The following is a 13,895-nucleotide window of genomic DNA, read 5'->3' as shown; positions in this document are numbered from 1 at the left end:
TCGGGGTTATGCTGATCCTCTGTAGCAAGTCTGGATTTAATTGAGCCAGAACTGTAGGAGTAGCCTGACAAACCCATAAAGAAACAAAGAAACAAACACCAGTCCGTGAATTATTGTTGTTTTTGTTGTTGTTATTCGCCCCCATTGTATTTAGTCTGAAAAGGGGGCTTATGGATTTGGTCTGGGGTTTTTTTTTTCAGGTGCGTGTGTGCATCCGCAACCATATATCTGACATGTTTGGATCGATTTTATTTGTATTTGGCACAAAGACAACACATGATTGTATACATATGCAAGTCTCTCTTTTTCGACATCAGATCCAAGATGGTCGACTGGCGACCATTTTAGTTGTTTAAATAAAAAAATACCCGGTGTTGAACACGTCCTCAACCATTTCGCGGACATGCATTTACCGATCTTGCTCAAACTTGGCACCCGGATAATGAATGATGGCTTGTGTGTATGTATGTATATATATATATATATATATGTATATGTATATGTATATGTATGTATATATATATATATATATATATATATATATATATATATATATGTGTATATGTGTATATGTATATATATATATATGTGTATATGTGTATATGTATATATATATATGTGTATATGTATATATGTGTATATGTACATATGTATATATTTATGGTTATCTGTATATATATATATATATGTGTATATGTATATATATATGTATATATGTATATATATATGTATATATATATGTGTATATATGTATATATATATATATATGTGTATATATGTATATGTATATATATATGTGTATATATGTATATGTATATATATATATATATATATATGTGTATATATGTATGTATATATATGTATGTATATATATATGTATGTATATATATATATGTATATATATATGTATGTATATATATATATATATATATATATATATATGTATATGTATATATATGTGTATATATGTATATATATATGTATATATATACACAGCTCTGGAAAAAATTAAGACACCACTGCAAAATTATCATTTTTTTCTGGTTTTAATATCTATAGGTATGTGTTTGTGTAAAATGAACATTTTTGTTTTATTCTATAAACTACTGAAAACATTTCAACCATTTCCTAATAAAAAATATTGTCATTGTGAGCGTTTATTTGCAGAAAATGACAACTGGTCAAAATAACAACAAAGATGCAGTGTTTTCAGACCTCAAATAATACAAACAAAACAAGTTCATATTCATTTTTAAACACAATACTCATGTTTTAACTGAGGAAGAGTTCAGAAATCAATATTTTGTGGAATAACCCTGATTTTCAGCCACAGCTTTCATGCATCTTGGCATGCTCTCCACCAGTCTTTCACATTGCTGTTGGGTGACTTTATGCCACTCCTGGTGCAAAAATTCAAGCAACTCGGCTTTGTTTGATGGCTTGTGACCATCCATCTTCCTCTTGATCACATTCCAGAGGTTTTAAATGGGGTTCAGGTCTGGAGATTGGGCTGGCCATGACAGGGTCTTGATCTGATGGTCCTCCATCCACACCCTGATTGACCTGGCTGTGTGGCATGGAGCATTATCCTGCTGGAAAAACCAATCCTCAGAGTGAGGGAACATTGTCAGAGCAGAAGGAAGCAAGTGTTCTTCCAGGACAACCTTGTACGTGGCTTGATTCATGAGTCCTTCACAAAGACAAATGTGCCCGATTCCAGCCTTACTGAAGCACCCCCAGATAATCACCGATCCTCCACCAAATTTCACAGTGGGTGCGAGACACTGTGGCTTGTAGGCCTCTCCAGGTCTCCGTCTAACCATTAGACGACCAGGTGTTGGGCAAAGCTGAAAATTGGACTCATCAGAGAAGATGACGTTACTCCAGTCCTCTACGGTCCAACCCTTATGGTCTTTTGCAAACCTCAGCCTGGCTCTTCTTTGCTTCTCATTGATGAAGGGCTTTTTACTAGCTTTGCACGACTTCAGCCCTGCCCCTAGGAGCCTGTTTCGAACTGTCCTCGCCATGCACTTCACCCCAGCTGCCATTTGCCATTCTTTTTTGTAGGTCACTTGATGTCATCCTTCGGTTGTTCAGTGACATTCGAATGAGTTGGCGGTGATCCCGGTCAGTGGAAAGTCGTTTTTGCCCTCTGCCAGTCTGCAGCTTTGTTTTCCTCAATGTCTGCTGCTTGACCTTGTTCTTATGAACCGCCGTCTTTGAAAATTTAAGGATGGAAGCAACGTGACGCTCACTGTATCCCTCTGCCAGTATAGCCATAATTGAACCCTTCTTTTCCTCACTCAAAACTTTTCTTTTCAACTATTTTGGCATGGTCAATAGTTATTTTTTGATACCAATTACTTTTGAGGTACCACTAGCACTGTTTTTGCCATCCAGCTGGTCCTATTGCAAGAGGATAGTGATGACCACAGCAGTTGTTTTTATACTTTTCCTTGTTAAATAAGATTTGGTTCAGGTGATCACCGAATCAGTACCTCACTGAGTAGAATGAGGTGTGGCTGTGTTGGAATTCAAGACACTGGAATGGAATGGCTGCCATACATTTAGAGATGCTGATTTAAATTTTTTTTGGAGTGGTCTCTTGTTTTTGGCCAGAGATGTATATGTATATATATATATATATATATATATATATATATATATATATATATATATATATATATATATATATATGTATATATATATATATATATATATATATATATATATATATATATATATATATATATATATATATATTGTTGTGGTTACCAAATTCGCAAACCACCATTCAGGTCCCTTAGGTGAGATATCTCGGTAAGTACATGTGTAGTTAGGCCCAAACCCGTTGTCTAGTGGGAATACATGTCATTTATGCGTGCTGCGACTCTTCAGGATAGCCGTTTTTCTTTTACTATCTTTATTTTGGACCAACCGCCATTGTTACCACCACCGACCACCACATCAACCACCCACCGCCACGACCTTCACGTCACACCTCGCAACCGTCGCATCGCCACCGTTCTTGTGCCGCTTGTGGGTACCGGTGTTGGACTCGTGCAGGGCGCGCGCCGAACAGCGTGTACAAAATCAAGGATTTTGTGCTTCAAAAACGGATCAAAAACGACACACGCCCACTTTTTGCCGTCCAATCGGTGAGCGAGGGGCGAATTGGCCCCGCCCCCAGGGCGTTGGAGGGCGATCGATATATGCAAATTTATGGATCAAAAAGCATTCACGCCCACTTTTTCTCGGGCCAATGGGGAGCGAGGTGAAAGGTCGAAGGGAGGGGGTCAAAGATGAGAAGGCGAAGCCACGGGGCTTATAAAAGCGACCGTGTTCGTCAGTCCAGTGAGTAGTAGAGTCGAGAGGAAACAGAGAGTTAAGACTTCGCGGGCGGTGGAGTTGGCAAGAAGGAGCTGGTCGTCGTCGTGTGCGTTGGAGTCGGAGCGGAGGGGACGGAGCTGTGGAGAGGCGGCGAGGGCAGACGAGGGGGTGCTCGCGTCGTGCAGGGAGCTGCACCCCAAGGAGGCCGACAGCGCGACCTGGCCGAGGTGGAGACGCTCGTCGCGGGACTCGAGCCAGAGTAGGAATCCTCTATACCCCGAGCATCAGCAACCCCCTCCTGTTTCCCCCCGTGCTGAGATAGTGCGACCAAGGGGGCCCCTTTCCCATCCCCTACCAGACACTGCCCGCGAGGCCCGCGGAGTTGAGGCACCATCGCCGCTCCGCGTCTCATCACCAGACGGGTAGGCCCGACCCGGTCTCGGCCTCAGGCCCACCTCATCTTTGAGGGCTCTCTGTTCTTTTCCTTGGTTTTGGGTATGTGTTGTCGGCGCCGTCTGTGAAGTAAAATTGTATAAGTGTTGCCGTGTGCTCGGTAATCGGTATTAGATCTGCATTGTCGCATTTGCTTTTTGTGTAAATTGCATTGTGTTTTTCTTTTCTGTGTGCTTTTGGTGGAATTGAATATGTGTGCTTTCCGTTCGTCGCGAATAAATGTGCTTTGTGTTGAACTGTTTCCCGCTTCGCTTCGTCATTTCCTTCATTGAATCCTCATCTTGCTTCACGTAAAGGGTTGGTAGTGGGCTGAATACGCCCGGTAATTAATCGAACCGTCGAGGTCGACGATAACACCGCTCGGTTATCCCGATAGTACGGAACGGGTCGCTTAAGTGGCCCGTGTCCGAAGTCGACCTGCGGCGAGGTGCGATCGCCCGGTCTACCCTCCGCGTGGGTACTTAGGTAGGTCGAATTTGGCGAGCAACCCTATCCCACGCGGGGGCTGATTGGCTCTATCGCGGTGAGACCGAAAGGTCCACCCGTGACTGGTTCCCGGCGTTAGTCCGAGAGGGTCACGACTGGATTGTCCGTCCGGTGGGCGACGTGCCGCGATTCGAGTTACGTGGCCGTCAGCACGCCGGCGGGCGAGAATCCGTAACACTGATGTCAGGTCGTGCGATACAAATTCATCGCCCTCCTCGCGGCACTGGTATCTGAGAACAGGAAAACGGGCTCTCCTGTCTCCGGCTAAATTCACGGGAATCGGTCCAGGGGTGAGAGAAGCGACCCCCGATTCCCTCCAAATTACGAGCGATTCAAATTGACCCTTCACGAGAAGCAAGATGGTGTCTCAAGGCGAGCGGGAGCCGGGGGTATTAGAAATGTATATGTGTAGTAATGTAGAATCCATGGCTCAGGATGGAATGCCCGTGCAGGAACACGGACTCGCCCAACTGAACCCAGAGCCCGAAATAGGTGTGGCAGCAGCCGCGGTGTATGACACCTCCCCCCCCCCTCTCCACCAAAACCCTTCCCCAACCCCTGCCGAAACGGCTCACTCGAGTGCATCTGACATGGCCCAGTTATGCGCCATGCTGGCGGCAATGATAGAAAAGATGGATACAAATACAAATGAAATGAAAAACGAAATGAAAGACATGAACAAGCAAATGAATGAAGTGAAAACGACGATGGATGTGAATACACAGCAAATGAGGGAAGAAATGAAAGAACTACGGGGTGAGACGCAGAACATGGGCCGATGCCTGCAGGCGGGCATGAAGGCCGTGAGCAGGGAACTTAAAATGGCGACTCCACGTGTCGGAACGAACGAGCTGGAAGGGGGTGCAACGGCTGACAGGCCCGCGGTGGAGGCGGGTAAGGAAAAAGTAATTCGGGAGACAAGAGACGAGGTGAAAGTAATTGCGAGGGAGAGAAAAGAACAATTAATACGGAGAGCAAGGATGAGGTACGCGGAGATCGTGAAAGAGCAAGGAGTGAAAAACAGGGAAGGACGGGAGCGACTTAAAGAGAAAGCAAGGTTGACCTACATAAAGATAAGGGAAAGACGCCAGAAAGAAGCAGAGACCAATAAACACGATGAAGACGGGGTAAGTGACGCGCACACACACACGGAGGTAGTGGAGGACAATGGGGGTGAGCTCGCGGAGCGTGTGGGGACCCAGTGCGAGCACCTGGATGGCCTCCTCCAGGAACGAGGGGAGGGAGTATGCCCCCTTGAGGCGAGTCACGACCAGGTGAGTTCGGTCGTGCTTTGCGAGGTTGAGGGGAGGAGTGCTGTGGACAGGTGCACGGAGAGCTTGGGGGGTATCGAGGCCCCGGAGACCCTTGTGGGGACACAAATCCCCAGTGTGGTTGTCCCTGTGTGTGTGGTGCAAGGTGTGAGTGCGTCCCCGTGTGTGGAAGCGACCCCGTGTGTGAGTGGTGTGGTGGCGATGGTGCCGGAGTACGTGCTTCCCAGCACGCCGTGTGTGGATGAGGCACGGAGTGTGGATGAGGCACCGCGGTTGAGTGCCCCCGCGTGTGTGGATGAGGCACGGAGTGCGAGTGAGGCACCGCGGGTGAGTGCCCCCGCACGCGTGAGTGAACGGCCGTGTGCAAGGTCGCTGTGTGCAAGGGAGACCGTGTGTGTGAGAGAGCGGTATGTGAGGGAGATGTCGGTTGGCATGCGGGAGCACGCAGCCGCGTCTCCCGGTGTGAATGTGATGGAGTGGACTGTGTGCGTCGTAACACGCAGGTGTGCGTGGGTGGAATGGAGGTGACGACGGCGACATGGGAGGAACGAAAGCCGAGTAGCGGCTGTAGTTGTTTCGGGGACCGTGCCGGGTTCACCCAGCATTGAGCACGAGGTTCGTGCTGTGCAATGCACGAGACCACCACGTGCTCGCTTGCGAGAGTGAAGTCCCGGTCCGGAAACGCACGCGGTGGATTTGCCGATCCTGCGGACGGACAAAGTTTAGGCAGGTAAATGGATTTGGACCGGACGGGTTCTCCACGCGATCGTGTGTGTTAAGCTCCAACGGGCAAAGCACATGTGTTCGCGTGGGGAACCCCTCGAGACGTGGGGCTTGTGTTTTTTTTTATGCGCACGGTGACGTCATGGCTGCACGTGGGGTTGGAATCCGGCAGGAGGGGTATCCCTGCCGGATGGCACCGTCCAAGGAGGGACGAGGTACACGTGCAGCTGCATGACGTCACGGGCAGGTGCAAAGTGCGCGAGTTGCCGCGCTGGTGATGCGCATGGAAAGAAAAAAAAAGAAAAAGCAAGCCTCACTTTCGGGTGCACAGGATTCCTGGGCAAGGGGTGGAAGACCCCCCTTACCCTGGGCACAGGATGGAAACTAGTTAGGGGGAAGGGTGAGCTTAGTTAGACCGACTTCATGGGGCAGGGGTAAGTCCTCATGGAGTCCGTGGAATGGATTAGTTAGAGGGATTGTAGCCAGATTTAGGTTGGGAAAATGGAGTATGGGATTATTTGGAGACAGTGACAGACGTGTGGATGTGTAGTGGGGACGTAGTTTAGCTACGTAGTGTTAAAAGGAACGTGCTACTAGTTTAAGGGACGACGTGGGAGCACGAGTTAGTTCGGGGATGTAGTTAGGAGGATGGCAGAGTTCAGCGGTGAGTGTGTTGAAGAGTTGGTGAGTGAAGTGGAAGCATGTGCTTGGTGAGTGAGTGAGGCCAGCGGGTCTGTGTGTGTGGAGCGAATGGGGAATGCATGGTGCGATGAGTGATTGGGGGGAGGAGTGACTCCCGCCCAAGGGACCCCGGGGTCAGAGTAAAGTGAGTTAGCGGGGTTAGTCAAATTTACAAAACGGAGGTCGTTTTGCTGTTGGTGGGAATGTAGGCTCGAGACCCATTTGGAGGGGTGCAGGAGCCCTGTTGACGGGCTTGGGAGCGTGGCTGCGAAATAGTGAGTATCGCTGAGTGGGTACCCCGGGCACCAGGCCAGTCGGCCGCGGTAGGCCATGGGCCCATGGGGGGCCGGGATAGAGTAGTGGGCACGGGTGCGCCTGCTTGGTGCGGGGGCCCGGGGCGCCATTAGCCGCGTGGGCAGTGTTGTGGGCACGGGTGACCCTCGGAAAGGGGCCCGGGAGGCCGGCCTGCCACGTGTGCGTTTCAGGGGAGGTGCCATGGGGGGCACTCCCCGGTGTTAGGGAGCTGGTAGGCTCGGAGGCAGTGTCGTGCCCGGGGGTGCCATAGCGGGAGATTCGGCAGAGGGTCGTGCCTGCCAAAGGGAGCCACGTGTTCCAGCCAGGAGACCGTGTGAGGGCACGGAGAGAAAATTGTGGGGCGAGGCCCGAAATTGTAAGGACACCAACACAGGCGACGGGAATCTGAGTTGTTAGAACCAATAGTTTAAGCGAGAGGCGCTTGTTGAAAGCCCCAGGGTAGTTTAACAGTTAAATGGTTAGGGTAGATTAGGAGATGTACCCCTCCGCACCATCCATCCCCTCGCTGTCGTTGTGGGCCGCTGGACCCACTTGGTGTTAAGATCGCCGAACTCTGGGGAGGCCATTCTGAGGCTTCGTTGGGCCTCGACACAGGACGCTAGCTCTCCCTTATTCCCCTCCGGGAAGGGAACGTAGGGGTTGGGAGTAGGCTAGGTGACAGGATAGGTTAGCCGAACAAAGACGATAAAGGGGGTTAGGGGACGATTTATAGAGGGGAAGTAAACATAAAAATAAAAAAATAAGTTGGGGCTAAATTGGGGTTTGACAAATTAAGGGAGTGGGTATGTACAGTGACAGGCAAAGGCGATAGGTTGGGAGGGAGACAGGTAGGTAGGTCCGAGCCCGCCTTCCAAGTGGCCAGCACCACCGCACTCCCCCCACCAACTTCCACTGACGGCAAAAGCTGGCCAGCTTCATCTGCTGGCTGTGTGCTGCGAGACCTGTGCCGGCTGGATCGTCTGCAGCTGCTGTGCTGCAAGGCCTGTGCCGGCCCACTTCATCTGCCGGCTGGCTGTTTTTTCTTCAAGGCCTGTGCCGGCCAGTTCATCTGCCGGCTGTGTTTGCCTGCAACGGCCTGGTTCTGCGGGCTGTGTTTGCCTGCAGCGGCCTTCTTCTGCGGGCTGTGTTGCCTGCACCTTTGCCATGCCATGCCCACTGCCCATGTTCACCAGCCCCGTTCAATTTTTGCTTTGCCCCCCCCCCCCCTGTTCATTGCCATGTGCGCCAGGATCAAGGCAACAGTTTGCAAGCTGCAAGAACTGTCCTGTTGGCAGCTACAACACGGGCCTGCAGTGGCGGCCCGTGCACCGTGTTTGTGTTCATCCATCCATTCGTTGTGCTCATTGCGTGTGCCACTTGAGCTGGCACGGAGACTGCGTTTGTGCAGCCCATGCACCGTTGTGGTTCACTGCGTTCAGTTCAAAAGGGAAGGCCTTGGACTGCGTGTGAGCAGCCAGCCACGTTCCCTGTCACCTGCATTGTTTTGAGCCAGAGACTGCATGTGGGCAGCCTGGCTCCCTGCTAACTGTTTTCTTTTGCAGAGTTCATTGATCCTGGGCCATGGTTTAGTGTAAAATTTGTAAGTTAAGGTTAAGATGTACTGTACATATGAGTGCGCCCCCGGCATGTCTGTCGAGCGCCGGCAATTTTATTTAAGTCGTCCGTGTGAGTGAGTTTGTTTAGATAGTTACGCAGCCCTCAGGTTATTTATTTTGGGGACACGAATACCATGAATGTCGCACTCAGGGATCCGTAGGTAAAATGTACTAGGGGAAAACTACACATGATGGCACACGAAAATTTGACGACTCGGGACGAGTCTGTAAAAAGGGGAGGGGGTAGTGTTGTGGTTACCAAATTCGCAAACCACCATTCAGGTCCCTTAGGTGAGGTATCTCGGTAAGTACATGTGTAGTTAGGCCCAAACCCGTTGTCTAGTGGGAATACATGTCATTTATGCGTGCTGCGACTCTTCAGGATAGCCGTTTTTCTTTTACTATCTTTATTTTGGACCAACCGCCATTGTTACCACCACCGACCACCACATCAACCACCCACCGCCACGACCTTCACGTCACACCTCGCAACCGTCGCATCGCCACCGTTCTTGCGCCGCTTGTGGGTACCGGTGTTGGACTCGTGCAGGGCGCGCGCCGAACAGCGTGTACAAAATCACGGATTTTGTGCTTCAAAAACGGATCAAAAACGACACACGCCCACTTTTTGCCGTCCAATCGGTGAGCGAGGGGCGGGTGGCCCCGCCCCAGGGCGTTGGAGGGCGATCGATATATGCAAATTTATGGATCAAAAAGCATTCACGCCCACTTTTTCTCGGGCCAATGGGGAGCGAGGTGAAAGGTCGAAGGGAGGGGGTCAAAGATGAGAAGGCGAAGCCACGGGGCTTATAAAAGCGACCGTGTTCGTCAGTCCAGTGAGTAGTAGAGTCGAGAGGAAACAGAGAGTTAAGACTTCGCGGGCGGTGGAGTTGGCAAGAAGGAGCTGGTCGTCGTCGTGTGCGTTGGAGTCGGAGCGGAGGGGACGGAGCTGTGGAGAGGCGGCGAGGGCAGACGAGGGGGTGCTCGCGTCGTGCAGGGAGCTGCACCCCAAGGAGGCCGACAGCGCGACCTGGCCGAGGTGGAGACGCTCGTCGTGGGACTCGAGCCAGAGTAGGAATCCTCTATACCCCGAGCATCAGCAACCCCCTCCTGTTTCCCCCCGCGCTGAGATAGTGCGACCAAGGGGGCCCCTTTCCCACCCCCTACCAGACACTGCCCGCGAGGCCCGCGGAGTTGAGGCACCATCGCCGCTCCGCGTCTCATCACCAGACGGGTAGGCCCGACCCGGTCTCGGCCTCAGGCCCGCCTCATCTTTGAGGGCTCTCTGTTCTTTTCCTTGGTTTTGGGTATGTGTTGTCGGCGCCGTCTGTGAAGTAAAATTGTATAAGTGTTGCCGTGTGCTCGGTAATCGGTATTAGATCTGCATTGTCGCATTTGCTTTTTGTGTAAATTGCATTGTGTTTTTCTTTTCTGTGTGCTTTTGGTGGAATTGAATATGTGTGCTTTCCGTTCGTCGCGAATAAATGTGCTTTGTGTTGAACTGTTTCCCGCTTCGCTTCGTCATTTCCTTCATTGAATCCTCATCTTGCTTCACGTAAAGGGTTGGTAGTGGGCTGAATACGCCCGATAATTAATCGAACCGTCGAGGTCGACGATAACACCGCTCGGTTATCCCGATAGTACGGAACGGGTCGCTTAAGTGGCCCGTGTCCGAAGTCGACCTGCGGCGAGGTGCGATCGCCCGGTCTACCCTCCGCGTGGGTACTTGGGTAGGTCGAATTTGGCGAGCAACCCTATCCCACGCGGGGGCTGATTGGCTCGATCGCGGTGAGACCGAAAGGTCCACCCGTGACTGGTTCCCGGCGTTAGTCCGAGAGGGTCACGACTGGATTGTCCGTCCGGTGGGCGACGTGCCGCGATTCGAGTTACGTGGCCGTCAGCACCCCGGCGGGCGCGAATACCGCATCAATGTGTGTATATATATATATATATATATATATATATATATATATATATATATATATATATATATATATATATATATATATATATATATATCCATGACTGGTCAAAAGTTTTAGAGCACCCCCATTTTTCAGTTTTTACTGAAATTTAAGCAGTTGAAGTCCAGTGAATAACCTGGAATGGTACAAGGCGAAGCGGTGAAACAGCTTGGTTACAAAAAACTGAAAAAGAATGTAAATTTCAGAGTTGTTAAAAAGGCCCTTTTCAGGGAACAAGTAATGGGTTAGCAACTGCAGCTGTTCTGCAGCAATGGAAGTAAATTAAGCCTTGAAAGTTGATGCAAACAATTCCTGAAGGTGTCCCAACTTTTGTTGATTACGTAGTTACAAACCCTCTGTCTGTATAAAAGCAGTGTTGGAACATACTGTGTTGCTGCACCCTCTGAAGCATTATTTTGACAAATTTGCACTGCAGGAAGTAGTATGTTGCTATCATAATGGTGAGAAAAAGACAATAAACAAAGGAAGACAGACAGACCATGATAACCCTTAAAAGTGTAGGTCTTTCCTTTAGAGAAATTGCAAAGTGCGCCAAGGTATCAGTGAGTACAGTTTCCTTCACCATCAAAAGGCACTTGGAAACTGGAGGAAACTCTGACAGGAAGAGGTCTGGCAGACCCTAAGCCACAACACAATCAGAAGCCAAGTTTCTGAGAGTCAACAGCTTGTGTGATAGGCGGCTCACAGGACAGCAGCTTCAAGCACAGCTTAACACTGGTCGAAGTAAGGAAGTCTGTTTCAACTGTGAAGAGAAGACTTCGAGCTGCAGGTTTGACAGGTCGAGTCGCAGTAAGAAAGCCATTACTAAATGGCAAAATAAGAAAAAGAGGCTTGCCTGGGCCATGAAGCACCGCCAGTGGAATACTGAAAACTGGAAGAAGGTCTTATGGACCGATGAATCAAAATTTGAAATCCTCGGTTCATCACGCAGGGTTTTTGTACGCCATCGAGTCTGTGAAAGCATGGTTCCTCAGTGTGAGACACCAACTGTCAAACATTTTTGAGAAAGCGTGATGATCTGGGGCTCTTTTGCTGGATCCAGAGTCGCCGACTTGCACAGAGTGATTGGCACTCTGAACCAAATGGGCTACCACAGCATTTTGCAGCACCGTGCAATACCCTCTGGTCTCCGCCTGGTTGGTCAGGGGTTCATCCTCCAGAAAGATGACGACCCAAAACATACCTGTAGGCTATGTCAGAACTACCTCAGAAGATAAGAACAAGACGGTAGGCTTCAAATCATGGAATGGCCAGCACAGTCTCCAGACCTCAACCCCATCAAGCTGGTTTGGGATGAACTGGACAAGGGTAAAAGCAAAGCAACCTCCAAGTGCAACAGATTTGTGGGAACTTCTGCAACAGTGTTGGGAAGAACTTTCCGAACAATATTTGATTTTCATTGAAGAAAGAATGCCACGAGTATGTTCGGCTGTTGTATCTGCAAAAGGTGGCTACTTTGAGTCAAAAATTTTGTTCAACAAAATGATTCCGTGATTTCTTATTTTATCTGCAATTGTTTATTTGTTCTCTGCTTTAATTTCAGATTACATTGAAACATTAAACTGCTTAAATTTCAGGAAAACTGGAAAAATGGGGGTGTTTTAAAACTTTAGACCGGTGGTGTGTGTATATGTATGTGTGTGTGTGTGTGTGTATATATATGTATATATATGTATGTGTGTAGATAGATAGATAGATATATATATATATATATATATATATATATATATATATATATATATATATATATATATATATATTTTTTTTTAAATCGATGCATTTACATGTTTTTTTTTATTTATAGATAATATATCAGATGCTACTCCGAACTGTTATGGTGAGTGTGACCACGGATTATGTCTCACGGTAAAATCACATCATCCGCAAAGAACAGCCATCCGTTTCCCACCCTGATGATTGTTCCCGCGAATGCAAATCATTCAAAAGGCACGAATTCAAAAAGGCACGTGATGTGAATTATTCGACATTATAAATATATATTGGCAAAGGCTGTCCAATGGAGATCGGTGGAGTGCTCGTCACACTCCACATGTTTCGATTTACCCGCCGATCACATCACGTGCCTTCTGGTTGAATGGTTTACATTAGCGGGAACAATCGTCTTGGTGGCAGATTGCCTGTTGTTCTTTGCGGATTATGTGGTTTTAACGTGTGAGACATCATCCGCGGCAATTTTCACGATAACAGTCAGGTGGTGAGTCTGATGTATAAACGACGAATGTGGTCATCATTGGTTAGATATTTATTGGTATGCCGTCCTGTTGAGGGCAAACAAGCCCGAAATCCAGGTAGGCGGCTCTTTTTGAAGTTTAACTGATGTTGACCATGTAATCTTTGTCTGTTTGACAGAGTCGCCGTGCCGAGTCCTCCGGGTTGTAGGTGATGTTTTTCTGGACTGTGTCCAATGGAGATCGGCGGAGTGCTCGTCACACTCCACATGTTTATTTATATATTTATATACATATATGTATATATTAGTTCCAGTTCATGGGGGAAGAAATGATGGTTAAGGATGGGAGGTGACATGGTCTGGTGGTGCACTGCTTGCTTGAAACTCTGGAGGGAAGACTGCAATTCAAGTCTCTGCATGGCATATCTAAAAATGGGAGAAAAGAGAAACAAAAATTGTTGTGCAGAAAGCCTGGACATTGTAAGTTTAACCAGGAGGGTTACTGGAAAAACGCATCTGTCCTTGAGAGCAGAGGGAGCCAAATAAGAAGAGAGGTGGGTGGTAAACCTGTAGGCCTTGTTTTACTGGAGATGGTGAAAAAAATATACCCATGAGCTTGTGCTAATCTGGTGTGTGGACGTGTTGCAGTCATTCAAAAGAAATTGACAAAGATTGAGTTCAAGTCTTAGAACTGGATATTAATGACACAAACAACAGCAATAATTAATTGCACGTGCAATGCCTATGACCTCCCCCAATTCTTTGCCGTGGTGTGAGCAGAAAAAGCAACGGGAGCTACTTGAATTGAGTCGGATTGCCAACGAGGCCCGATCGCAGCTTGAGGTTGCCGAGGCTGAACTTCAGT

General features: G+C 48.5%; 1 protein-coding gene across 3 annotated transcripts in view; it reads left to right on the top strand.

Moving 5' to 3' along the window:
• Window positions 1–13,895, top strand: part of SMC4 (structural maintenance of chromosomes 4) — a 165,578-nt gene that overhangs the window by 52,595 nt on the left and 99,088 nt on the right. For all 3 annotated transcript variants that reach the window (XM_085869130.1, XM_085869127.1, XM_085869128.1), the window contains one exon: window positions 13,811–13,895. This exon is cut by the window's right edge and continues 149 nt beyond it. In XM_085869130.1, coding sequence (XP_085725256.1) covers window positions 13,811–13,895 — 85 coding nt within the window. The remainder of the gene's footprint in view (window positions 1–13,810) is intronic.

Source organism: Eptatretus burgeri, chromosome 2 (assembly GCF_056783735.1).
Source record: "Eptatretus burgeri isolate ZD-2024b chromosome 2, Ebu_testis_v1, whole genome shotgun sequence".
Taxonomy (NCBI): Eukaryota; Metazoa; Chordata; class Myxini; order Myxiniformes; family Myxinidae; genus Eptatretus; species Eptatretus burgeri.
The sequence above is the reverse complement of the archived record's forward strand: the minus strand, read 5'-3'. Positions and strand labels throughout refer to the sequence as shown.